A 26,368-nucleotide genomic window follows, 5' to 3' on the forward strand; every position below is an offset into this window, starting at 1 on the left:
GAGGCTGGGACTTGGGACCTGGGACCCTTTGCTGCAGGGCTTGCACCTGGGCAAATGTCTCAAGCAACAAAATACAAAGAAACTAAATTATAAGAAAATAAAACTATGGAGAAGGAAATGGCAACCCACTCCAGTACTCTTGCCTAGAAAATTCCATGGATGGAGGAGCCTGGTGGGCTACAGTCCATGGGGTTGCAAAGAGTCAGACGCGACTGAGTGACTTTTCACTTTCACTCTCACTTCCTAAATACAATTGGTGGTTCTGATTATTGCACTTAAAACTGGGATATTGGACTATATTTTCAGTATTCTGTTAAAGTACTGTGTAGATAAAATGACATTAAAAAATATTGTTACCAAAAAAAAAAATAAAATAAAATAAAACTAACATCATGCATGCTTGGGTGAGGTTATGGACAACAAGATACAAAAAGACAAAAAAAAAGGCAAACCAAAAAACCCAACTGCCACTTCTGAAGAACTGGAAACAAAAGTAGGGTAATGTGCATGCCCTGCACTCAACACTGCCAAAGGGGTGGGCAAACTGTCTAAGCCATCCCTCAGGCTTGACCCCCTAGACACACCCCTACCCTCGCCCCAAATAAGGAACCAGGTCGTTCCTTATATATAAGGAGCAAGGTAACTTGTTACTTGTTTTCGATTCTCCCCTACTGCAGCAGGGGCCCCAATAAAGCCTTGCCTGAATTTCTTGTCTGATCTTTTATCAATTTCTATTGATAGGAGAAGGTCAAGAACCCTGAAGGACATCAGAATCTTGGGTTCACTCTGAGGTTACCACCTTCACTTGTTCAGTTCAGTTCAGTTCAGTTGCTCAGCTATTGTAGCCACGGGTTCCGGGAAACAAACTCACTCAGAAGGACAATGCAGATAGTGGAGTGCAGTTTATTATACTGGCGGGCCCAAGTCTGAGTCTCCTCTTAGCCAAAGACCTCGACCAGCATTTGTGAAAATCTTTTATACCCCATGTGTACGTGTCCAAACCCACCAGCCCAAATTCCTTAATATTCACATAAACAAACGAAGGGTAAATACAATCACAATAACCCCATTATTCATGTGTTATGTGTTCAAACAGTTAATAATCAATAAGCCCATGGTTACATTCAAACCAGCTAATAAATGATAAGAGAAACCCAAGTAAGACGGTAGGTATTGCCAGAGGGCATCAGAGGACAGACCCACTGAAACCACAATCACAGAAAACTAGCCAATCTGATCACATGGACCACAGCCTTGTCTAACTCAATGAAACTATGAGCCATGCCGTGTGGGGCCACCCAAGATGGATGGGTCATGGTGGAGAGGTCTGGCAGAATGTGGTCCACTGGAGAAGGGAATGGCAAACCACTTCAGTATTCTTGCCTTGAGAACCCCATGAACGGTATGAAAAGGCAAAATGATAGGATACTGAAAGAGGAACTCCCCAGGTCGGTAGGTGCCCAATATGCTACTGGAGATCAGTGGAGAAATAACTCCAGAAAGAATGAAGGGATGGAGCCAAAACAAAAACAATACCCAGCTGTGGATGTGACTGGTGATAGAAGCAAGGTCCAATGCTGTAAAGAGCAATATTGCATAGGAACCTGGAATGTTAGGTCCATGAATCAAGGCAAATTGGAAGTGGTCAAACAGGAGATAGCAAGAGTGAATGTCGACATTCTTGGAATCAGCAAACTAAAATGGAATGGGTGAATTTAACTCAGATGACCACTATATCTACCACTGCAGGCAGGAATCCCTTAGAAGAAATGGAGTAGCCATCATGGTCAACAAAAGAGTCTGAAATGCAGTACTTGAATGCAATCTCAAAAATGACAGAATGATCTCTGTTCGTTTCCAAGGCAAACCATTCAATATCACGGTAATCCAAGCCTATGCCCCAACCCTAACACTGAAGAAGCTGCAGTTGAACGGTTCTATGAAGACCTAAAAGACCTTTTAGAACTAACACCCCAAAAAGATGTCCTTTTCATTATAGGGGACTGAAATGCAAAAGTAGGAAGTCAAGAAACACCTGGAGTAACAGGGAAATTTGGCCTTGGAGTACAGAATGAAGCAGGGCAAACGCTAATAGAGTTTTGCCAAGAGAACGCACTGGTCATAGCAAACACCCTCTTTCAACAACACAAGAGAAGACTCTATACATGGACATCACCAGATGGTCAACACCGAAATCAGGCTGATTATATTCTTTGCAGCCAAAGATGGAGAAGCTCGATACAGTCAGCAAAAACAAAACGGGGAGCTGACTGTGGCTCACATCATGAACTCTTTATTGCCAAATTCAGACTTAAATTGAAGAAAGTAGGGAAAACCACTAGACCATTCAGGTATGACCTAAATCATATCCCTTATGACTATATAGTGGAAGTGAGAAATAGATTTAAGGGACTAGATCTGATAGAGTGCCTGATGAACTATGGACAGAGGTTCGTGACACTGTACAGGAGACAGGGATCAAGACCATCCCCATGGAAAAGAAATGCAAAAAGGCAAAATAGTTGTCTGAGGAGGCCTTACAAATAGCTGTGAAAACAAGAAAAGCAAAAAGCAAAGGAGAAAGGGAAAGATATTCCCCTTTGAATGCAGAGTTCCAATGAATAGCCAGGAGAGATAAGAAAGCCTTCCTCAGCAATCAATGCAAAGAAATAGAGGAAAACAACAGAATGGGAAAGACTAGAGATCTCTTCAAGAAAATTAGAGATACCAAGGGAACATTTCATGCAAAGATGGGTTCAATAAAGGACAGAAATGGTATGGACCTAACAGAAGCAGAAGATATTAAGAAGAGGTGGCAAGAATACATAGAAGAACTGTACAAAAAAGATCTTCACAACCCAGATAATCACGATGGTGTGATCACTCACCTAGAGCCAGACATCCTGGAATGTGAAGTCAAATGGGCCTTAGAAAGCATCACTATTAACAAAACTAGTGGAGGTGATGGAATTCCAGTTGAGCTATTTCAAATCCTGAAAGATGATGCTGTGAAAGTGCTGCACTCAATATGTCAGCAAATTTGGAAAACTCAGCAGTGGCCACAGGACTGGGAAAGGTCAGTTTTCATTCCAATCCCTAAGAAAGGCAATCCCAAAGAATGCTCAAACTACCACACAATTGCACTCATCTCACATGCTAGTAAAGTAATGCTCAAAATTCTCCAAGCCAGGCTTCAGCAATATGTGAACCGAGAACTTCCAGATGTTCAGGTTGGTTTTAGAAAAGGCAGAGGAACCAGAAATCAAATTGCCAATATCCACTGGATCATCGAAAAAGCAAGAAAGTTCCAGAAAAACATCTATTTCTGCTCTATTGACTATGCCAAAGTCTTTGACTGTGTGGATCACAATAAACTGTGGAAAATTCTGAAAGAGATTGACATACCAGACCACCTGACCTGCCTCTTGAGAAACCTATATGCAGGTCAGGAAGCACAGTTAGAACTGGACATGGAACAACAGACTGGTTCCAAATAGGAAAAGGAGTACATCAAGGCTGTATACTGTCACCCTGCTTATTTAACTTATATGCAGAGTACATCATGAGAAACGCTGGGCTGGAGGAAGCACAAGCTGGAATTAAGATTGCCGGGAGAAATATCAATAACCTCAGATATGCAGATGACACCACCCTTATGGCAGAGAGTGAAGAGGAACTAAAGAGCCTCTTGATGAAAGTGAAAGGGGAGAGTGAAAAAGTTGGCTTAAAGCTCAGCATTCAGAAAACTAAGATCATGGCATCTGGTCCCATCACCTCATGGGAAATAGATGGGGAGACAGTGGAAACAGTGTCAGACTTTATTTTGGGGGGCTCCAAAATCACTGCAGATGGTGACTGCAGCCATGAAATTAAAAGACGCTTACTCCTTGGAAGGAAAGTTATGACCAACCTAGACAGCATGTTAAAAAGCAGAGACATTACTTTGCCAACACAGGTCCGTCTAGTCAAGGCTATGGTTTTTCCAGTGGTCATGTATGGATGTGAGAGTTGGACTGTGAAGAAAGCTGAGCGCCAAAGAATTGATGCTTTTGAACTGTGGTGTTGAAGACTCTTGAGAGTCCCTTGAACTGCAAGGAGATCCTACCAATCCATCCTAACAGAGATCAGTCCTGGTGTTCATTGGAAGGACTGATGCTGAAGCTGAAACTCCAATACTTTGGCCGCCTCATGCGAAGAGTTGACTCATTGGAAAAGACCCTGATGCTGGGAGGGATTGGGGGCAGTAGAAGGGGACGACAGAGGATGAGATGGCTGGATGGCATCACCGACTCGATGGATATGAGTTTGAGTAAACTCTGGGAGTTGGTGATGGACAAGGAAGCCTGGCGTGCTGAGATTCATGGGGTCGCAAAGAGTCGGACACTACTGAGCGACTGAACTGAATAACCGATAAGCCTGTGGTTACATTCCGATAGATACAGAAAAAATTTATGACCTGTCCGGAGGCGGGGGTGATTAGAGTATGTTTTCTCTTAGGCGATGAGTAACCTGGATATGATCTTCAACCTTCCCCGGTCCAGAGGGGTCTTATCCTTCTGTTGTAGTTTCCACAGGCAGTAAGCACAGAGTCCACTGGAGGCGGCCGAGCACAATCGGTGTGAACAGGCCTCAGAGGGAGTCCAAGCCCTGTGAATTCCTTCTTCACAGCGACCCCATGGACTGTAGCACGCCAGGCCTCCCTGTCCATCACCAACTCCCGGAGTTTACTCAAACCCATGTCCATCGAGTCGGTGATACCATCCAACCATCTCATCCTCTGTCATCCCCTTCTCCTCCTGTCTTCAATCTTTCCCAGCATCAGGGTCTTTTCAAATGAGTCAGTTCTTCCCATCAGGTGGCCAAAGTATTGGAGTTTCAGCTTCAGCATCAGTCCTTCCAATGAACGTTCAGGACTGATTTCCTTTAGGAAGGACTGGTTGGATTTCCTTGCAGTCCAAGGGACTCTCAAGAGTCTTCTCCAACACCACAGTTCAAAAGCATCAATTCTTTGGTGCTCAGCTTTCCTTCTTTCTTTCTTTTTTTAAAGTCTTTATTGAATTTGTTACAATATTGCTTCTTCTTTATGTTTTGGTTTTTTGACTGTGAGGCATGTGGGATCTTAGTTCCCTGACCAGGGATCGAACTCACGTCCCCTGGACTGGGAGGTGAGCTCTTAATAACTGGACCGCCTGGGAAGTCCCTCAGCTTTCTTTATAGTTCAACTCTCACATCCATATATGACTATAGGAAAAACCATAACCTTTACTAGATGGACCTTTGTTGGCAAAGTAATGTCTCTGCTTTTTAATATGCTGTTTAGTTGGTCAGAACTTTTCTTTCAAGGAGTGAGTGTCCTTTTATTTCATGGCTGCCATCACCATCTGCACCTTCACTTGGGTGGGGGCCTTTGTTCCGGTAGAACTCAATGGTAGTTATTATGTACATTCCCTGAGGAGGAACCAGGACCTTGCTCATCCAGCACTATAGTTTCTTGATTGTTCCTCCTTTGTTTTTGCATTCCCTATTTCCTTGTTTGAATCTGTCCTTTGGTACTAAGGGAAGATCAAGAGGCTGAAGACTTTATTCTACAAATAAGAAACAAGGGACCTGATGAACTATACTCCAATAAAATAAAATAATTAAAAATTAAAAAGAAAAGAAAGAAATGGGGGACCCAAAAAGGCTTTTGTGCTCAGGAGAATTCCACAGGGTCCTGCTCAGTTTCCACACCACTTCTGTGAGGCAAGAGTCACGCAAAATAAACCTGGTCCCCTCTCCAAGTCGGGCTTCTCTGGTGGCTTAGGTGGTAAAGAATCTGCCTGTAATGCAGGAGACCTGGGTTCGATCCCTAGGTTGGGAAGATCCCCTGGAGAAGGAAATGGCAACCCACTCCAGTATTCTTGCCTGGATAATTTCATGGACAGAGGAGCCCGGCAGACTATAGTCCATGGGCTCGCAAAAAGCCGGACATGACTCAGCAACTAACACTTTCATGTCTAAGTCAGAAGAGCTCCCTTCTTAGACAGAACTAGGGGGCAGGTGCGGTACAGTGCATTGACCTTAGAGATACAACTCCAGGGTGCAAGTCTTCACTCAGACGCTGGCAACACGAGTTTGAACAAGTCGTGAAATCTCTCCCAGGCTGAGTCTTCACAACTGCAAAGCGGTACATTATGAGAGCTGAGTAGAATTACGGAGTACAATGTATGTGAAAGCCCCCGGTAAACAATGGGGTGTTTTTACTCCATGTACCTGCACGTGTTACAATGTCTTGCTGATTACACTTGTCCAGGAAATCACGGCATCCGGTTTACAGCTATTTCTGCTAAGGGGAATCACACTGGCTGAAACCACCCACTCTAGCCACGCACCATAGTAACAATGTGCAAGTTATTTTAAGATAGTCCTAGAAAGGAGCGGGGAACTAATGAGCCCCCACCAACCAGAAGAGTTCCACAGAGGTCAAAAGGGGACACTACGTGCCCTACCACCTCCCAGAATCCTTCTCTCCGGCAGCCATCTTGGCTGAGCAATGCCTGCGCCAATAGGAAGGACTCTGAGTCAGAATGATTGGCCAAAGACAACCGGAAACTCACCCCCTTACCAAAAACCAAGACTGCAAGCTGAGCGACTGTGAGTTGAGCTGTCAGGCAGAGCGTATCTTTTGGGTTCCTTATCCTACTGCTCTCCGCCTGGGCGCCCCTTCCCAGTAAAATCTCTTGCTTTGTCAGCATGTACTGTCGCCTCTGACAATTCATTTCCGAGTGTTAGACAAGAACCCATTTTCGGGCCCTGGAAGGAGCCCCCTTCCTGCAACGTTGGTAGGAAAGTTATCTGCAAGAGCCACTCCAGAACTCCCTTCAGCAGGGTTTCTCTTTTTTGCTGGCTGCTGAGAAACTCTGAGCTGACTTTGGGACTCAGCTACACCAAGGCTGTAGATCTCTCTGGTAGTAGATCTCTTCCCAAACTTTTTGGGTTTCACTGATTGTCTGGGTTTGTTTGATTTTATGTCTGTCTTAAATTCCTTTTTGGAACTTATATGGACAGGAAATAGGTCATTTTGCAATGGCATTATTAATGCCATTGTTTGGTCTAGTTTAAAACAAGGTTATGTTCGTGATTTAAATACTGGATCTTACTAAAATACAATACAGTCACACTTGAGGTGAACCACAGGGAGCCTTTCAGCACCGCACCTGGCTGAAATGGGATGGGCAAATGCTAATTTCACCTGAAATCCACCAGACTCTTCCAGACACAGGCACTAAGTGGCTGTACAAGAGTGTGAGAGGGACTTGACCAACTGCCGCTTTCCTCCCCCGATCTTTCGCCAGAACAGTTCCGGTGGAGCGGGGGTGTGGAGTGCGGACCGCGGTGGAGGTGGGGCAAGACAGATTTCCGCGAACTCAAGTGTGAACTTCGCGGGAGGTTGTGAGGCTCGCGGACGAGTGGATGGCTACCGTTTCAACAGGGCGGAAAATGAGAGGCCGCGGGTCGTAGGGAGGCTAGAGACGGCCGCGGGGATTTTATTCTTTCTGGTGGAGAGGCAGCTCCGTTTACCCACCAAGAAGAAGTGTCACAGAGATTGGGAGAGACGCGATGCAAGGATGGGCTCCGGCAGCCCGGGGCAGGTGATCTTGGCAGGAGAAGGGAAGTGCGAGTGCCATGGGAAAAAACGTTGAGTCCACGCGGTTCTCCACGGAGAGGCTTTTTCTTTTCTTTTTTTTTTTAAATCGACTCGGGCCAACAAGATGAAGTCTGGCCGGCTTGGGGGCTCCGCGTCCAAGGGACGGGCTTCCGAGTCACCCAGACTCCGTTCAAATCCCAGCTCTTCCACTCAGCTGATCACCCTACTTTGCCTCAGCTTCCCCGTCCTAAAAGTGGGGCTAATAACTGCACTGGTCTCTTAGGGCTGTTGTGACGAATAAATGGTACCACGTAAATAAAGCGTTTGTGCCTAGTATGTATCATAGGCAGGGACTAGGTCATTACTGTCATCTCGGGAATTCCTTGGTGGTCCAGTGGTTAGGCGGAGAAGGCAATGGCATTCCACTCCAGTATTGTTTTGCCTGGAAAATCCCATGGACAGAGCAGCCTGGTAGGCTTCAGTCCATGGGGTCGCTAAGAGTTGGGCACGACTGAGCGACTTCACTTTCACTTTTCACTTTCGTTCACTGGAGAAGGAAATGGCAGCCCACTCCAGTGTTCTTGCCTGGAGAATCCCAGGGACGGGGGAGCCTGGTGGGCTGCCGTCTATGGGGTCGCACAGAGTCGGACACGACTGAAGCGACTTAGCAGCAGCAGCAGCAGCCAGTGGTTAGGACTTTGGAGCTTCCGTTGAAAAAGACATAGAGTTCCATCCCTGATCGGGGATCTAAGATCCTAAAAGGTTCAACTGTCTCCCAAAGACCACTAAGATGCTGGGACGCCCTGGCGCCAAGCTGTGCTCTGGACAAGACCCGAGAGATGGGCGGGGGTTGTGGTTAAGTGGGCGGGTTCGACCCAAGCTCTCGCGGCTTCCTCTACCCCGGGTTGGTGCCTAGGGCTGGACAATCGGCTGGGAGGCTTCCCGGCTCCACCAGCCCAGGGCGTCCGAGGCGGCGGGATTCGTGATGACTTCGTTCTGGTGAGTGTCTCTGGAGCAGAGGTCAGTCTTGGCCAACCTGACGCGCCTTCGTGGAGCGGCCAAGTGCCGGGTCCGCGGACGCCAGGGTCTTGGAAGCGGGCAGCCGGTCTCTAAATTAAGTCCACTCCGCCCTCTACCTAGGTGGGGCTGCTAGGAGACAGTGCCTGGGGACGCCGATGAGAACCCTTGCTTGTTCTCGACCGCTGCGCTCCGGGAAACACTGGTTTTAGAGGTGGAAATGGAAAATTTGACATGGAGGTTGCTTCTCGAGCCTGGAGTGCGTAGCACGGTGTTGCCGAGCGTACGTGGCGGCCTGGAACCCGGAGGCTCTGAACAGGGCTGGAGGTGTGGGTCCCCGGGGTGTGGGACCCCGGCGCGGCAACCGCCGGCTCTGGGCAGTCGGAAACTGCCGCTGCGTCCCTTACGCAGCTTCAGAAGACAGCCTGGGGTTTTGAAAAGTCGGTTCTCAGGTCCAGGCGACAGTCTCGAGGCAGTAGTAAATGTTTGTTTTGTGGTTCTGGAACTAAATCCTCTAAGGACGAGCGTAATAATTAACAGGGGAAAAATAGACTTGGAGGGCTCATTTAGTTTTTATAAACCTGGAAGAAGGATCAGAAATACAATTTGTGCCTTTTTATCCCCAAAGTTTACTTTCTTTGTATTTTTCTAAACTAAAACGATCATTTAATGCTAACAAGGAAGGCGTCTCCCAGCGATGCAAAAACGTGTTGGTGGGATGATGTTTTATGGGCATTAACATGAAGCGCAGTTTGTAAGGGCTTCCCTGGTGGCTCGGATGGTAAAGGATCCGCTTGCAATGCGGGAGACCCAGGTTCGATCTCTGGGTGTGGAAAATTCCCTGGAGAAGGGAATGGCTACCCACTCCAGTATTCTTGCCTGGGGAATCCCATGGACAGAGGAGCCTTGTCCATGGGGGTCACAAGAAGTCGGACACAACTGAGTGACTAACACTTTCACTTTCACTTTTGTGGCTGAGCGAGGGAAGGAGGTAGCCCTTTCGTCGCAGAAAGACCTCTCCCCTGCCTTAGCCAGAGACTTCCCTCATCCCACATTCCTTGGTGAGTGAGAAAGAACCCAGCCCCCAGGCTCCCAACTAGTGCCAAGGAATTTAAAGCTGGCAAGTCCTCAACAAACTTGACTTTCCGTTCACATACGGACCTCTGAATTGTGAACAAAAGGTCTGGGTTTTGCCTGATATTTTTGCTATGTTTATATCTCTGTGATAGTAAGGCTGCTGACTCGTGTGGCCTTGGGGAACTAAAGTTTCTTAAGAAAAAACTTTCCTTTAACCTTTTTTTTTGCCTTTTTAGTTTTCTTTTTATTAAAAAAAAATACCTGACTCTGAAATAGATATTTCTGATTTTTGTCCCTCTGTGATAGGATAGTTCACTCCAACACACCCTACCTACCCAAGAAACAATCACTATAGTAGCATGCAGTAAGTAAAACTCAGAAAATGTTGGTCGGTAAATTCCTTTCATCCACTGTGGAGCACTTATTTGTTATGAATAGGCCCTGCTCTAGATTGTACCACTAGAGTTCACCTCAGCACTCTTTGAAGTATCATGTCCAAGCTACAGCTGTGGAAATGGAGAATAAAGGTTGTCTAATGGCTACATTGAAAGGAGCAGGTTGGAATCTAACTCTGAGGATAGTAAGTACTTTTTTGATTGTGTGGGACATTTTATTCATAGCATTTCATTCCACAAAAGTTTGATAATCCTACTATGTGAGAGGCGTTATACCAGGTATGGGGAATACAACTGTCCTGACCTCTTGGAGAAGTTATGACTCTAGCATATTTGACATCATCAGTTGATCATTTTTTAATACCCTTCTCTACAGGACAGAATTATCTTCAGTAATAATATATTATACCAATGATAATTACTATTGTCTTGCCTTCTTTTCATTTGCATACAATTAAAAATAAACTGCAATCTTTAAAGATATTCTAATTGGGTAAAATAGTTTATATATGAATTAATTCATAATTGGTAAATTCATACCAAACAAAATATACTTGGCAGTTTGCACTGTTTTTACTATTTTAAATTTTAAACACAAATGAAAAGCTCAAGTGGTCACCACTAAAGATAGAAGTAACCAGATGTTTGGTTGCGTCTTTAAAATCATTGTGCTATTAGTGTCTATTTTACGTCTGTTGCTTAAATGAAGAAATGGGCTTGAGTAATTCTCAATACTTATTCTGATTGCATGTTTACTCCTGAAAGGAATCTATGTAGCTGAGCCAGGTATGTGTTGGGAACCAGCTGTGCCTGTGAGTTCTTCAGATTAACTTGCATATAGAATATAACTTTTATTAAAGGATAAGTAATGTGCTAATTTGAAGCTCATCTGTATTATTATTGTATTAAAATTTTTATTGAGATATAGTTGATGTACAATGAGTTTCAAGTGTGCACCATTTAGTTGTTCAGTTCCTCAGCGGTGTCTGACTCTTTCCCACCCCAGGGACGCAGCACGCCAGGCTTCCCTGTCCTTCACCACCTCCCAGAGTTTGCTGGACTCATGTCCATTGAGTCGGTGATGCCATCCAACCATCTCATCCTCTGTCATCTGCTTCTGCTCCTGCCTTCAATCTTCCCCAGTATCAGGGTCTTTTCTGTAGTGACTGATGGATTTTTAAGGTTATATTCCACTTATATTTATTATAAAATACTGGCTATATTCCCTGTATTGTACTATGCTAATGCTGCTGCTGCTAAGTCACTTCAGTCGTGTCTGACTCTGTGCGACCCCATAGACGGCAGCCCACCAGGCTCCTCCATCCCTGGGATTCTCCAGGCAAGAATACTGGAGTGGGTTGCCATTTCCTTCTCCAGTATTGTACTGTAAGTCCTTGTAAAAGCTCATCTATATTATCAAGAACCATAGTAGTTGCTTAGAACTTAGATTAGCAGTTCTCGGTCTTTTTGGTCTCAGGACCCTTTTAACTCTTAGAAATTATTGAGGACCCCAGAGAACTTTTGTTTAGGTGGATTGTTTCTATCACCACATTAAAAATTAAAGCTGTGAAAAATCTAAAAATACATAAAGTCACTAAAAATAATAATCATAAACCTATCCAGTGGAAACATAGCACATTTTAATGGAATTACTGTGATGAGTTGAAGACTCTACTGGGGTTGATGGCTGGATCCACTTGCTAGCTCACTCGAGTACCTGTTGGCTGGGGACTTTAGTTCCTCTCCACGTGGCTCTGCATGGGCAACTCACAGCATAGCAGTGGGCTTTTCCAGAGCAGATCCTCTGAGAATGTGTCACCAAGGTGATAGTCACAGAGCCTTTTATTAGCAGTATCAGAAGTGATCTATGTTGTTTTCATATTGGCCACCCAGACTCGTGTGGAAAGGGGCTTCTTCCACTCTGTGCTGTTATTGGCCAGGGTGGAAAGGGCTACACAAAGGTGTGACTACTTGGAGCTGAGACCATCCAAGGGCCACCCCGGAGACTGGCTGCCACGGGACTTTGGCATTTATTTCCGTGAATGAGACTGGCTGTGATTTTTTTCTTTTAAAAAAATTTTTTAATGTTTGTTTTTATTTATTAGGCTGCTCTGGGCCTTAGTTGTGACATTAGAGCTCTTAGTTGTGGCGTGTGGAATCTCATTCCCCCACCAGGGATCAGACTTGGGTCTCCTGCATTGGGAGCTTAGAGTGTTAGCCACGGGACCACCAGGAAAGTCCCTCTTTCTTTCTTATATCTTTGTAAGGTTTTGGTGAAATGTTTATGCTGTTTCGTAAGTTGTAGTTTTTTTCCTATTCTTTGAAAGAATAGGAAATCAACTGAAAATGAAAATTTGGCTTATAGAATTATTCAGAGTTTTCTGTTTTCCCTTGTGTCAGTTTTTTAAAGCTGTATTCTTCTCTAAAAACTTGCTTATTTCCTCTAAGTTTTCAAGTTTAGTGTCACAAAATTACTCATTTATATTCTCTTATTACTTCCTTAATAGCCTTAAGTTTCAAGTGATGCTCCCGACATTCCTGACTTTGGTGATTTGTGCCTGCTCTTGTTTTTATCTTAATTCCTTTCAATGAGCTTATTACTTTTTTTTTTTTTTTTTTTTTTTTATTTTTATTTTTATTTTTTTTATTTATTTATTTTTTTTAATATTATTTTATTAGTTGGAGGCCAATCACTTTACAACATTTCAGTGGGTTTTGTCATACATTGACATGAATCAGCCATATAGTTACACGTATTCCCCATCCCGATCCCCCCTCCCACCTCCCTCCCCACCCGACTCCTCAGGGTCCTCCCAGTGCACCAGGCCCGAGCACCTGACTCATGTATCCCACCTGGGCTGGTGGTCCGTTTCACCATAGATAATATACATGCTGTTCTTTCAAAACATCCCACCCTCACGTTCTCCCCCAGAGTTCAAAAGTCTGTTCTGTATTTCTGTGTCTCTTTTTCTGTTTTGCATATAGGGTTATCGCCACCATCTATCTAAATTCCGTATATATGTGTTAGTATACTGTAATGTTCTTTATCTTTCTGACTTACTTCACTCTGTTCACTACAGAGCTTATTACTTTTATAAGAGCTTCCCTGGTGGCTCAGATGGTAAAGAATCCACCTGCAGTGCAGGAAACCCAGGTTCGATCCAGGGAAGATCCCCTGGAGAAGGGAATGGCAACACACTCCACTATTCTTGCCTGGAGAATCCCATGGACAGAGGAGTCTGGTGGGCTACAGTCCATGGGGGTCACAAAGAGTAGAACTAACACTTCCCCTTTCACTTTTAAAGTAAAACAGCTTTTGGCTTCTATGATTCTTTAAAGTATATGTTTCCTATTTCATTATTTTCTGCTCTCATACTTATTATTTTCTTCTTCTACTTTATTTTGAGCCTAATTTACTGATCCTTTTCTAATTTCTGAGGTAGATGCTTGACTTCCTGACTCTCAGATTTTCTTCTTTTCTAATAGAGATATTCAAAGCCATAAATTTCTTTGTGAGTATTGCTTTTTAGCTGCTTTCCAGTGGTGTTGACTTGTGGTATTTTCACTGTCATGTAATTCAAACAAATGTTAATTTCCATCGTGATTTTTTTTCTTTGATCCATGGTTATTTAGAAGTGCATTTCTGAATTTTTAAAAGCAAGGATTTTCTAGTTATCTTTTTGTTATTCACTGCCAACTTAATTGCATTAGGATTGGAAAATATACTCTATATTACTGAAATTCTTTGAAATTTTGGACACTTGTTTTATGACTGAGCATATTTTCAGTTTTTGTAAATGTTCTGTGTATGTTTGGAATAAATTCATGTTCTGCAGTCATTACATGTAAGGCTTTATATAGTCCATTTATATTAAGTTTGCTGATTGTCTGCTTCAAATCATCTAAACGCTTATTAATTTTTTGATTGCTTTGTTGATCAGGTTAAAATCTCTCTCACCATGATTGTTAATATGTCTGTTTCTCCTTGTAATTCTTTCAGTATTTTGCCTCATATATTTTAAGGGTATGTTATTAGAATAAAGAATTGTTATCTCTTTCTGTGAGCTGAGTATTTTATAGCTTGAGGTATTCCTCTGTTTGTGGTTTTGCTTGATATCTCTATATTAATATCAAATGAAGTAGACTTCACTTGATATTAATTGAGTCAACTTTAATATTAATATAGAGATAGCAACTTTATCTTGGTTACATTTAGTATATTTATCTTCCTTTTTACTCAACATTTCTATATCATTTTGTTTTGATGTATCTCTTGCAAACCACATATATTTGGGTTTCTTTTTTCCATCTATTCTGATTACCTTATGTTTTAATTGGAACATTTAATCAATTTGTATAATTATTGGATGAGATGGTTAGATAGCATCTCTGATTCAATGAACATGAATTTGAGCAAACTTGGGGAGTAGTGGAGGACAGAGAAACCTGGAATGGTGCAGTCCATGGGGGTCACAAAGAGTTGAACCGATTTAGTGACTGAATAGTAACAATTATTGATATAGTTGGTTTAAATCTAACATCTCAGTGAGTGCTTTCTATTTGTTCTGCCTGGTCTATATTCTTCTTTTCTCTACACTTTTGGAATTGATTTTTTTCTTCTATTATCCCATTTTCCTGTCTATTAGCTTTACTATTTATATTTTATTTCTGCAGTAGTTATACTATAGATTATAAGGTTCTTGACCTATCAAAGTCTAAAATGTTGTTTTTAAAAATTATTTAATTCTTATTTTATTTATTTTCATTTTTTGGCTGTGCCACGTGGTATGTGGGATCTTAGTTCCCTAACCAGTGATCAAATTCATGCTGCCTGAATTGGAAGAGCAGAGTCTTAACTGCTGGACCACCGGGGAAGTCCTTACTTGGTTTTTTAAATCTTCTTCCCAGGGAAATGTAAAGACCTTGGAACACGTTTAGTCTGTTTATTCCTTTCCTGACTTACGTGTCATTACTTTACCCTTTTTTGGTTCTGTTGTGTTTTATGATTTTTTTATTGTTTCTTACTGTTACTAAACAAAGCAGTATTATTTTATATAGTCAGTAGTCATCTAGACTCATCCACTTTACAGTTTTATTTCTCTTCTTTATTTCTTTATGGTCTTCCTTCTGGAGTAATCTAGTAGTTATTTTCGTACAAGTATGCTGGTGATCAGTTCCCTCAAATGTTGCTTGTCTAGAAACACCTTTCTGGGCACCTTCATTTTTGAATAGTCCTGGTGATAGTAAAGATATTTCAGTATCTCTGGCTTCTCATATATTCTGTTGGAAAATTAACTAGCAACTTCTTTTAAAGGTAATCTTTTATGACTACTTTTAAGATTATCTTCTTGTATTTTATTTGTTTTTTGAAAAGCACTTGTTTAACTTTATGCATCTCCCACCACGTGGCTTCAAGCTACCACGACAAAAGCCCCACCCACACCTTAAATCTCCTCTGCTCTTCTACTGAAGAATGTGGTCTTCACGACAGGCTGCTTTGGGAACTTCCCCTTCCCCAGAACTTCCGATTAGCTCAATCGCACCGCACCCATGCTAGGATTCACCCCAGCCTTGTTCTTGGCAGCGTTGACCTGTGTCTCCTCACTGACTGAGACCCACGCTTTATCAAGGTTGACAGTTGGGCAGAAGCTCTGGTTCCTCTTTAAGTAGTAATGCCTCACCAATTTTGCGTGACTGGGGAGAGAAGGCAACCATTTTCATTACTTCACTATGATTAGAAAGCTATGTTTATCCTCTTCACAGTCCATCTGCCCCATTACAGTGTAAGTTGTTCACTCGTGCAAAAGAGTGACATAGCAGGGTCTCCACTTGTCAAATAAAACAAATCTTTAAAAAGCCACCAAATCGATCAAGTGGAAAAGACTAGTTTTTTCATGGAAACCGAGTCAGTCACTGAGAAGGTCAGAGGCAGTGCCAAGACTAGAATTCAAGTCCCTTGATAGCTTCTACGCTGTTACTCCTGTAACAGGTCCCCTAAACCAAACCTCCCCCTAATTTGTGGGCATGCATGGTCAGCCTGATGCCTGTCACTAGCTTGCTGACTGACTTATGTCGTGAGGGCCACAGCCAGTGACTAAGGTCAGCAGTTACTTTTGGAGGACTCCACTGCACTCAGGCAGTAGCTGATACCCAAACGTGACTCTAGCCCTGAATCTCCTTGTGTTTTAATTTTTACTATAATGCTTTTTGGTGTGCATTTATTTTTAATGTTCTTCCTTGTGGCTTAAATAGAACTTCACAAAAGCTCCTTCATTAGTTTTGGAAATTTTCAGTCATTTTTCTTCAAGTATTCCTCTGCCCCAGTCCCTCTTCTCTAGTACTTGAATATTCACTCAAATATCCTCTGTGTCTTTGATTCTTTTAGTAATTTGAGATATTTTGTTCCTCTGTTATCCATTTTGGCAGTTATTTTATTTTTTTTATTGAAATATAGTTGATTTACAATGTTTCAGCAAAGTGATTCAGTTATACATATACATACATAAAGAAGTAGAGCTGGAAAACCAATAAGGTAGACAAGTGAAGTGAAAGTTGCTCAGTCATGACCGACTCTTTGCAACCCCATGGACTATACAGTTCATGGAATTCTCTAGGTCAGCATACTGGAGTTGGGTAGCCTTTCCTTTTTCCAGGAGATCTTCTCAACCTAGGAATTGAACCCAGGTCTCCTGCATTGCAGGCAGATTCTTTACCAACTGAGCTATCAGAGAAAGCCCAAGGTAGATAAACTGGTATGCTACGAATGTCATAGCAGAGCTCTGTGAGAATGTTTGGAGGTAGTAGGTGCAGATTAGGTTAAAAATGGTAGCTTGGATATTAGGTTATGAAGGGCCTGTAATGGGCTTCCCAGTTGGCTCTAGTGGTAAAGAACACACCTGCTAATGCAGAAGACACAGGAGATGCGGTTCAATCCCTGGGTTGGGAAGATCCCCTGGAGCGAGAAATGGCAATCACTCCAGTATTCTTGCCTGGAGAATCTCATGGACAGAGGAGCCTGGAGGGCTATAGTCCATGGGGTTGCAAAGAGTTGGACACGACTGAAGCAGCTTAGCACTAGCACTAGCATACATATATATCTATTCTTTTTCAGATTCTTTTCCATTATAGGCTATTACAAGATACTGAATATAGTTCCTTGTGCTATACAGTAAATCCTTGTTGTTAACCTATTTTATATATAACAGTGTGTATCTATTAATCCCAGTTCCTAATTTATCTGTCCCCCTCCTTGGCAGTTATAGTCTGACCTATCTTCCAGTCTTGTCAAATTCCCTGTTAAATTCATCCACTTAAGTTTTCAGTGCTGTTATTTTTTTATTTCTAATTTCTGTGTCTTTTTATATTCTCCAATTTTATGTTTGGGAAGCAAAAGACAAAGGAGAAAGGGAAAGATATACCCAAGTGAATGCAGAGTTCCAGAGAACAGCAAAGAGATAAGAAAACATTCTTAAGTGAACGGTGCAAAGAAATAGAGAAAAACAATAGAATGGAAAAGACTGGAGCTATCTTTGAGAAAATTGGAGATAACAAGGGAACATTTCATGCAAAGATGGGCACAATAAAGGACAGAAACAACAAGGACCTAACAGAAGCAGAAGCGATTAAGAAGAGGTGGTAAGGATACACAGAAGCACTATACAAAAAGGTCTTAATGACCTGGATAATCATGATGGTCTGGTCACTCCCTAGAGCCAGACATCCTGGAGTGTGATGTCAAGTGGGCCTTAGAGAGCATTACTGTGAACAAAGCTAATGGAGGTGATGGAATTCCAGCTGAGCTATTTCAAATCCTAAAAGATGATGCTGTGAAAGTGCTGCACTCAATATGTCAGAAGATTTGGAAAACTCAGCAGTGGCCACAAGACTGGAAAAGGTCAGTTTTCATTCCAATCCCAAAGAAAGGCAATACCAAAGAATGTTCAGACTACCACACAGTTGCACTCATTTTACACGCTAGCAAGATAATGCTCAAAATCCTTCAAGCTAGGCTTCAGCAGTACGTGAACTGAGAACTTCCGGATGTACAAGCTGGGGTTAGAAAAGGCAAAGGAGGGACTTCCCTGGTGGTCCAGCGGCTAAGACTCTGTGCTCCCAATGCAGGAGGCCAGGGTTCAATCCCTGGTGGTCTGGTCACGTGATCCCACATGCTTCTGCGAAGGGCTGGGAACAGCCAAATAAATAAATAAAATAAATAAATATTGGAAAAAAAAGAAAAAAAAAGGCAAAGGAACTAAAGACCAATTGCAAACACCTGTTGGATCATAGAATAAAGGGGAATTAAAAAAATATATATACTTCTGCTTTATTGACTACCCTAAATTCTTTGACTGTGTGAATCACAACAAACTGTGAAAAGTTCTTAAAGAGATGGGAATACCAGGCCACATTACCTGCCTCCTGAGAAACCTGTATGCTGCTCAAGAAGCAACAGTTAGAACCATCCATGGAAGAGCGGACTGGTTCAAAATTGGGAAAAGAGTACATCAAGACAATATATTGTCATTGTGCTTATTTAACTTATATGTAGAGTACATCATGCAAAATGCTGGGCTGGGTGAAGCACAAGCTAGAATTAAGATTGCTGGGGGAAATAATCAAAATGTCAGATATGCAGATGATATCACTCTAACAGCAGAAAGTGAAGAGGAACTAAAGAGCCCCTTGATGGGGGTGAAAGAGAAAAGTGAAAAAGTTGGCTTAAAATTCAACATTCAGAAAACTAATATCATGGCACCTGGTTCTATCACTTCATGCAAATAGATGGGGGGGAAAAGTGGAAGCAGTGACAGATTTTATTTTCTTGGGCTCCAGAATCACTTCGGACTGTGACTGCAGTCATGAATCTAAAAGACACCTGCTCATTGGAAGAAAAACTGTGACCAACCTAGACAGCATTTTGAAAAGCAGAGACATCACTTTACCGACAAAGGTTCATATAGTCAAAGCTATTGTTACTGAAATGGCAAGTCCATATGCCTGATGCACAGTGAGGCCCATCAATATTCAACATTAGAGTTTGGAATAGAGAAAGATTTGTTACAGATTCATACAAGGAGATGAGTGGCTGATGCCCTAAGAACCCCAAAGTTACTGAAAGCTTTCAGCAAGTCCCTTTAAAAGCAAAAGGTGAGGGATGGGCATGGTTAGTTGTTGCAGACTTCGTGTCCGATCCTTTGTTCTTGAGGTCTGGTCATGGTCAGGTAGCCATGTTCCTGTAAATCTCTACCAGATAAATGTTATTCTCTATCCTGACAAGAAAGGGCAAAGTCCCAAGGCACAACTTTCACCCCAAAGCCCCAGTCCTGGCTAAGAGGAGGCAGATCTCAGCTGGCAGCTCTTTCAGGGCCAGGTTCCCACATCCTGCGCAGCTGTCATCCCTGAGGGAGCCAGGCATCCAACCCAACTGGCCCTCCGTTTGCTCAGGCCACCCACATGGGGAGACCAGGGGTCTCAGACTGCAACTCACACAGATGGCCACTGCTGTTAGGTTGCAGAGACAGAGATGGGGGGAGGTTCACTGCTGCCTCAAGGGCTGAGCCAAGGCTAGTGGAAGGGGCCTTAGTGAGAGCTCTGGAGCCCTACAGGACGTAGTCCCCAGTGTTCCCTGGGCTGTCCAGCTCACCTTCTGGCCCAAGTCTGGGTAAGCTGGCGGGCCTCCAGGAGAAGGCCTGAATCTGCCTCTTATGTCACTCTCCACCAGATGGCCACCATCGCCACCGCCTGTTGACTCAGTCACCTCCCCAGTGGTCCCTCATTGACAGGTACCAGTGGGCGGGGCACACTGCGGCCCTGACCAATAGCCGAGCAAGACAACTAATGGTCACTCATTGATGGTTGGTTGCTTGTGGGCAGGGCCCACTGAGGCTCGGAGCAATGGCTGAGCAAGCCCTGATGCCTAGTAACAGGGGACAGAGTAATTAGGCACAGCAATGACCACCTGCTAAGGGTTGTGCTCTTCCTGCTCTGTTACAGGAACATCAAGAGCTTCTAAACTCAGGGAGAGAAAGCCCTGACATCCCTGTAGAAGAAAAGGCTAGAGCAGGGCTTCTTCAGTTGTGGGCCATAGACTCCTGAGGGCCCCAGTGACCTCCTCAGGGAGTCTGTAAGGTCAGAACTATTTCATGATAGTATTAAGATGCTAGTTGCCTTTTTCACTCTGCTGACTTTGACACTGATGATGCAGGGGCAATGATGGAAAACTGCTGCTGGTACCTTCACTTGAACTGGTGGGAGTTGCGTTCTTCCCACACACTCAGGGGAAACTTCAGAATATCCTTGATGAAATGGTTAAATCAATTGATTTTTTTTTTTTTTAATACCAATTTTGGACTTCCCTGGAAGTCCAGTGGTTAAGGCTTTGTAGTTCCATTGCAGGGGGCGAGGGTTCAGTCCCTGGTGGGGGAATGAAGAAAAAACATGTGGCATGAAGAAAAAGCAAACAATTTTAAATATATCTTTTGATGAACAGTAAAACGTTCCTACTACAGACTGAAGTGCAGTTATTGCCTCAAGAAAAAGTGCTTGTGCAATTTGAGCAGGAAGCTGAACTAACTGCTTTTTTTCTTATAACCGCTTTTTAAAAATTTATTTTTTAATTGAAGGATAATTGCTTTACAGAATTTTGTTGTTTTCTGCCAAATATCAATATGAATCAGCCACAGGTATATATATGTCCTCTCCCTATTGAGCCTCCCTCCCCATCCCACCCTCTAAGTTGTTACAGAGCCCCTGTTTGAGTTCCGAATATACAGCAAATTCCCATTGCTTCTCTGTTTTACATATGGTAATGTCAGTTTCCATGTTACACTCTCTATATATCTCATCCACTCCCTCCTCCCCATCCCCGCCATGTCCATAAGTCTGTTCTCTCTTTCTCCATTGCTGCCCTTCTAATAAATTCATCAGTACCTTTTTTCTAGATTCCACATATATGTGTTAGTATACAATATTTATCTTTCTCTTTCTGACGTACTTCACTCTATAAATAGGCTCTAGGTTCATCCACCTCATTAGAACTGACTCTAATGCATTCCTTTTTATGGCTGAGGAATATTCCATTGCATATATGTACCATAGCTTCTTTATCCATTCATCTGTTGATGGACATCTATGTTGCTTCCATGTTCTAGCTGTTGTAAATAACGTTGCAATGAACATTGGGGTACATTGTCTTTTTCAGTTTTGGTTTCCTCAGGGTATGTGCCTAGTGGTGGTGGAATTGCTGGGTCAAATGGTGGTTTTATTCCTAGATTTTTAAAGTAACCTCCACACCGTCTTCCATGGTGGCTGTATCAGTTTACATTCCCACCAACAGCGCAAGAGAATTCCCTTTTCTCCACATCCTCTCCCTCATTTATTGTTTGTAGACTTTTTGATTATAACTGTTCTGACTGATGTGAGGTGATATCTCATTGTAGTTTTGATTTGCATTTCTCTAATAATGAGCAACGTTGAGCATCTTTTCATGTGTTTGTTAGCCATCTGTATGTCTTTGGAGAAATGTCTCTTTGGTCTTTTCCCCACTTTTTGATTGGGTTGTTTGTTTTTCTGGTATTGACTTGTATGGCCTGCTTGTATATTTTGAAAATTAATCCCTTGTCAGTTGTTTCATTTGCTGTTATTTTCTCCCATTCTGAGAGTTGTCTTCACCTTGTTTATACTTTCCTTTGCTGTGCAAAAGCTTTTAAGTTTAATTAGGTCCCACTTGTTTATTTTTGGTTTTACTTCCACTACTCTAGGAGGTAGATCATAGAGGATCTTGCTTTATGTCATCAAGTTGAACTAGCTGCTTTTTAATTGAAATATTTTTTGTTTAAAGAATGAATAAAAATGAAGAATAAGCTGGTTATTCAGACTTCTGTTTTTGATAGATATCTTTTTAAAAAAATGAACCAAGTGATCTTGTCCATTTGAAGAAAACAACTGGTAGTATTTGTTACCAATCATAAAACTCAAGCTTTCCAAAAAATTAGAACTTTGTAAAACTTATTTCTACTGCAATGAGTTTGAGAGTCTTATTATTTAGAGACCTTTCTGATGAGACTGGTGTCGATATTAATGAATGAATTCTCTGTATTGCATTAAAAATGCATTTGGGGGATCAGCATAGCTCAGTGAACCAGTATTTTCCATATGAATGATGCATGGTGTTATAAAATCAAGTGTAGGTAAAAGATCCATTCAAAGTCCAAATCATACCAATGAAAAAAGTTCATTGATATAATTTCAGATTCCATGTTGCTGCTAACCTTTTAACTACGACTTCTTGATTTTTGGCATGGTATCAAAGATGAATATCCACAATTATCTTTGTTCCACTTGTATATCTGTGTGGGGCTATATTTTCCTCACAAGTTTCAACCAAACAACGTAACAGATTGAACGCAGAAACAATATAAGGGTTCATTTTTATCTATTAAACTAAATATTACAGAGATAGGCAAAAATGTAAAATGATGCCATTTTCTCACTAATTTTTGTTTGGAAAAATGTAATTATTTTTAATAAAAACATGTTATTTGTGTTAGCTTTTAATGGGCTTATTATGTTATTTCTAAATTAATACATACTTTTAAAAACTCCTCAAATTTAATTTCCAAAATGGTAAATATTGACAGATATAATCCACAAAAACAAAAGCCCTTTGGGAGTCCTCAGTAATTTTTAAGATTATAAAGAGGTCCAAGGACTTCCCTGACAGTACAGTGGTTAAGATTTTGCCCTTCAGTGCAGGGCGTGTGATCCCTGGTGGAGGCTTTAAGATCCCACATGCTTCAGGGCTTAAAAACCCAAAACATAAAGCAGAAGAAATATTGTAACAAATTCAATAAAAACTTTAAAAATGGTTCACATCAAAAACAATTTTTTTAAAGAATAGAGATCATGAGCCCCAGAATACGCAGAACCAGTGATCTGGACAGTCATCAAATGCCTACTAACATTCCGCAAAAGAGAGATGCTGTGCCTAGCCTCTCTGATGGAGGGGCGCACACCATCACCTATGAAGGGATTTTCTCAGAAATCAAACCTGGATCTGATCAAGCCTCTTGATCTAACTACAAATTTATAGAAATTTCAGGGAACAAAGGAACTTAGCCGGGTAGGGGGGCGGGGTGGGGGGGGCTGGAAATCAGCACAGTCCAGATGTGGAAAATCCAAATAATGTAGGATAAACACCATGGTTCCTTAAACAAGTAAGTTGCTAGGAAGAGATACAGAGGAATCTATATATTAAAAGGAACTGATGAAATATATCAACCAATGTGTGGATCTTATTTAGATTCTGCTTTGATTCTATTTTTCATTGGAGTATAATTGATTTACAGTATCATCAGTTTCTGTGTACAGCAACGTGAATCAGCTCCATGTATACACGTACCCCTCCTTCTTCAGCCTGACCCCCCATCCCACCACACCCCCACTCCACCCCTCTAGCTTGTCACAGAGCGCCAAGCTGAACTCCCTGTGCTATATACCCACTAGCTATTTTTTTTATGCATGGTTGTCTCTACATGTCAAATGCTACTGTCTCAGTTTGTCCCACCCTCTTCTTCCGCTCTGTATCCACAAGTCTGTTTTCTATGTCTGAGTCTCTTCCTGCCCTGCGAATAAGTTCATCAGTACCATTTTTCTAGGTTCCATATATATGCCTTAATATACGATGTTTGTTTTTCTCTTTCCTACTTACTTCAGTCTGTACAAAAAAGAAAAAAGACAGAAGGGAACTCTGCACATTTGATGGTAATAAAGACTGATTGTTAGGTTTTTAGCTGATAATGGTGTCTGTGTGTGTGTGTAAGAACCTTTATCTGAATCCCCCAAGCTTTAAGCAAAGAAGCAGAACTTTAATGAGGATTGCACAATAAGAAATTTATTATAGGAATTAACACAGTTTTGGGACGAGTTCCAAAAAAAAATTAGAGAAAAGTCACCAATCATCATAGGTGAATGAGCTGGACCTGGGAAGAATTCAGAAACATCTGTTTTCTGGAGTACAGCCACAAAGAGATTTGCTGGAAAAGTATATGAAAGGTTGTTTGTTCCTCATGGTTACCACTACTGTGAGTTCTCAGAAAAAGTTCTTGTAGTGAACTTGAGGTAGTTGGTCACCAGGGCCAGCTGTTGGGAAGGAGGGCTGGACACAGAGTTGAGGGAAAGAGGACCAAGTGGATGGAACTTGCCAGCGTCTGCCCTGCCTCTGAATCTCATGCAAACCTCTGTGGTCATCCCTAACCTGGCATTACACAGGGAAGGGAATTCCAGCTTGGTTCATCTGAGTACAAAACTGCCCCATTACCCTTCAAAAATAGAATATTTACTGATGAAATGATGTGATGTCAAGATTTTCTTCAAAATGATTTGAGAAGTGAGGGAATAGGTGAAGAAACAGATTTTGTCCAGGAGTAGAAGGTAGGTAATAGGTATAGTAAAATTCATGTTATTGCTTTTTTAATTTTTTGTATGTATTTGGGATTTTTTTCTATAATTAAAAAGTTTTTTTTAAGTACCCTGATCACCCCTTGCATTTTTCCCTTGGAGTATCGTTAACTTTATGGGTTTTATTTTATTTAATATGTTGTAGTTAATTATAGTTATTGTTCTTGTTGATGTATCAACTATCTCAAATATGGCTGGTAGAAGACCCTTTAAACTGGCTCCTCTTTCTTGGATATAGCTGTAGTCTTCTTAGGTAGCCCCCTTCCCTTCTGGCGTCACAGGATATTCTAGACTTGCTTTGAATTTTCCTTACCCAAAGCCAGAATCAGCTATTTCTGCAAGGGGCTCTGATTTTCTTTAGAGGGGAATGCTATGTGTAAACCAAGATCCAGATGTTACATGTGCTCATAATTATTAGTGTGGTATCATTTCTTCCAGGTTCTTCCCTTTAAAAAAAAATTTATTGGAGCATGGTTGATTTACTATGTGTCAGTTTCTAGTGTGCAGCGGCGTGATTCAGTTATACATATTTTTATATATACTTTTTCATATTTTTTTCCATTATGGGTTGTCACAAGATATGGACTAGAGTTCCCAGTGTTGTAGGGTAGGACCTTGTTGTTTATCCATTCTAATAGTGTATATCTGTTAATCCCAGACTCCCAGTTCTTCCCTCCCTTACCCTCCCTCCCTTGGCAACCACGTCTGTTCTCTGTGCCTGTTTCTGTTTTGTAGATATGTTCATTTGTGTTGTATTTTAGACTATACATATAAGTGATATAATACGGTGTTTGTCTTTCTCTTTTTGACTTTGCTTAATATGATAATCTCTATAACGTGTCGTTGCTCAGTCATGTCTGACTCTTTGCAACCCCAAGGACTGTAGCCTCCGAGGCTCCTCCATCTATGGGATTTTCCAGGCAAGAGTACTAGAGTGGGTTGCCATTTCCTTCTCCAGGAGATCTTCCCGACCCAGGGATTGAACCCGGGTCTCCTGCATTGCAGGGAGACGCTTTACCCTCTAAGCCACCAGGGAAGCCCTATGATAATCTCTAGGTCCATCCAATTTGCTGCAAATGGCATTATTTTCTTTTCATGGCTGAGTAATATTTCGTTGTATAAAGGTGTACCAGACCTTTATCCATTCATGGACAGTTAGGTTGCTTCCATGTCTTGGCTGTTGTAAATAATGCTATTGTGAACACAGGGGTGCATATATATTTTTGAATTATAGTTTTGTGTAGATAAATGCCCAGGAGTGGGATTGCTGGATCATATGGTAGCTATATTTTTAGTTTCTCTCTCTTTTTTCACTTTTGACTGTACTGGGTCTTTGTTGCAGCATGTGGGCTTTCTCTAGTTGTGTCGTGCAGGCTCAGGAGTTGTGTTGCATGGGCTTAGTTAAGCCCAGCACTATGTGGGATCTTAATTCCCCGACCAGGGATCAAACTGAGTCCGCTGCATTGGAAACTGGGTTCTTTTTTTTTTTTTTTTTTTTTTGGAAACTGGGTTCTTAACCACCGGATCACTAGGGAAGTCCCTATTTTTAGTTTCTTAAGGAACCTCCATACAGTTCTGTCTAGTAACTGCACCAATTTACATTCCCGCCAACAGTGTAGGAGGGTTCCCTTTTCTCTACACCCTCTCCAACATTTAGTATTTGTAGACTTTTTAGTGATGGCCCCTCTGACTGGTGTGAGGTGTTATCTCATTGCAGTTTTGATTTGCATTTCTCTAATAATTAGCATTGGTGAGCATCTTTTCATGTGCCTCTTGGCCATCTGTATGTCTTTTG

General features: G+C 42.0%; 1 protein-coding gene and 1 non-coding gene across 2 annotated transcripts in view; one reads left to right on the forward strand and one right to left on the reverse strand.

The window, feature by feature from the left end:
* The first annotated feature begins 8,495 nt into the window (after positions 1–8,495).
* The window catches only part of B4GALNT2 (beta-1,4-N-acetyl-galactosaminyltransferase 2 (SID blood group)), a 60,733-nt gene continuing 42,860 nt past the window's right edge, over positions 8,496–26,368 (forward strand). The window contains exon 1 of the mRNA XM_065909031.1: positions 8,496–8,626. Coding sequence (XP_065765103.1) covers positions 8,613–8,626 — 14 coding nt within the window. The 5' untranslated portion in view covers positions 8,496–8,612. The remainder of the gene's footprint in view (positions 8,627–26,368) is intronic.
* Positions 16,159–16,289, reverse strand: LOC136150433 (small nucleolar RNA SNORA3/SNORA45 family). Its single transcript, XR_010659858.1, has one exon. It is a non-coding gene; the product is annotated as a small nucleolar RNA SNORA3/SNORA45 family (small nucleolar RNA).

The sequence above is a fragment of the Muntiacus reevesi genome, chromosome 18 (genome assembly GCF_963930625.1).
Source record: "Muntiacus reevesi chromosome 18, mMunRee1.1, whole genome shotgun sequence".
Classification (NCBI taxonomy): domain Eukaryota; kingdom Metazoa; phylum Chordata; class Mammalia; order Artiodactyla; family Cervidae; genus Muntiacus; species Muntiacus reevesi.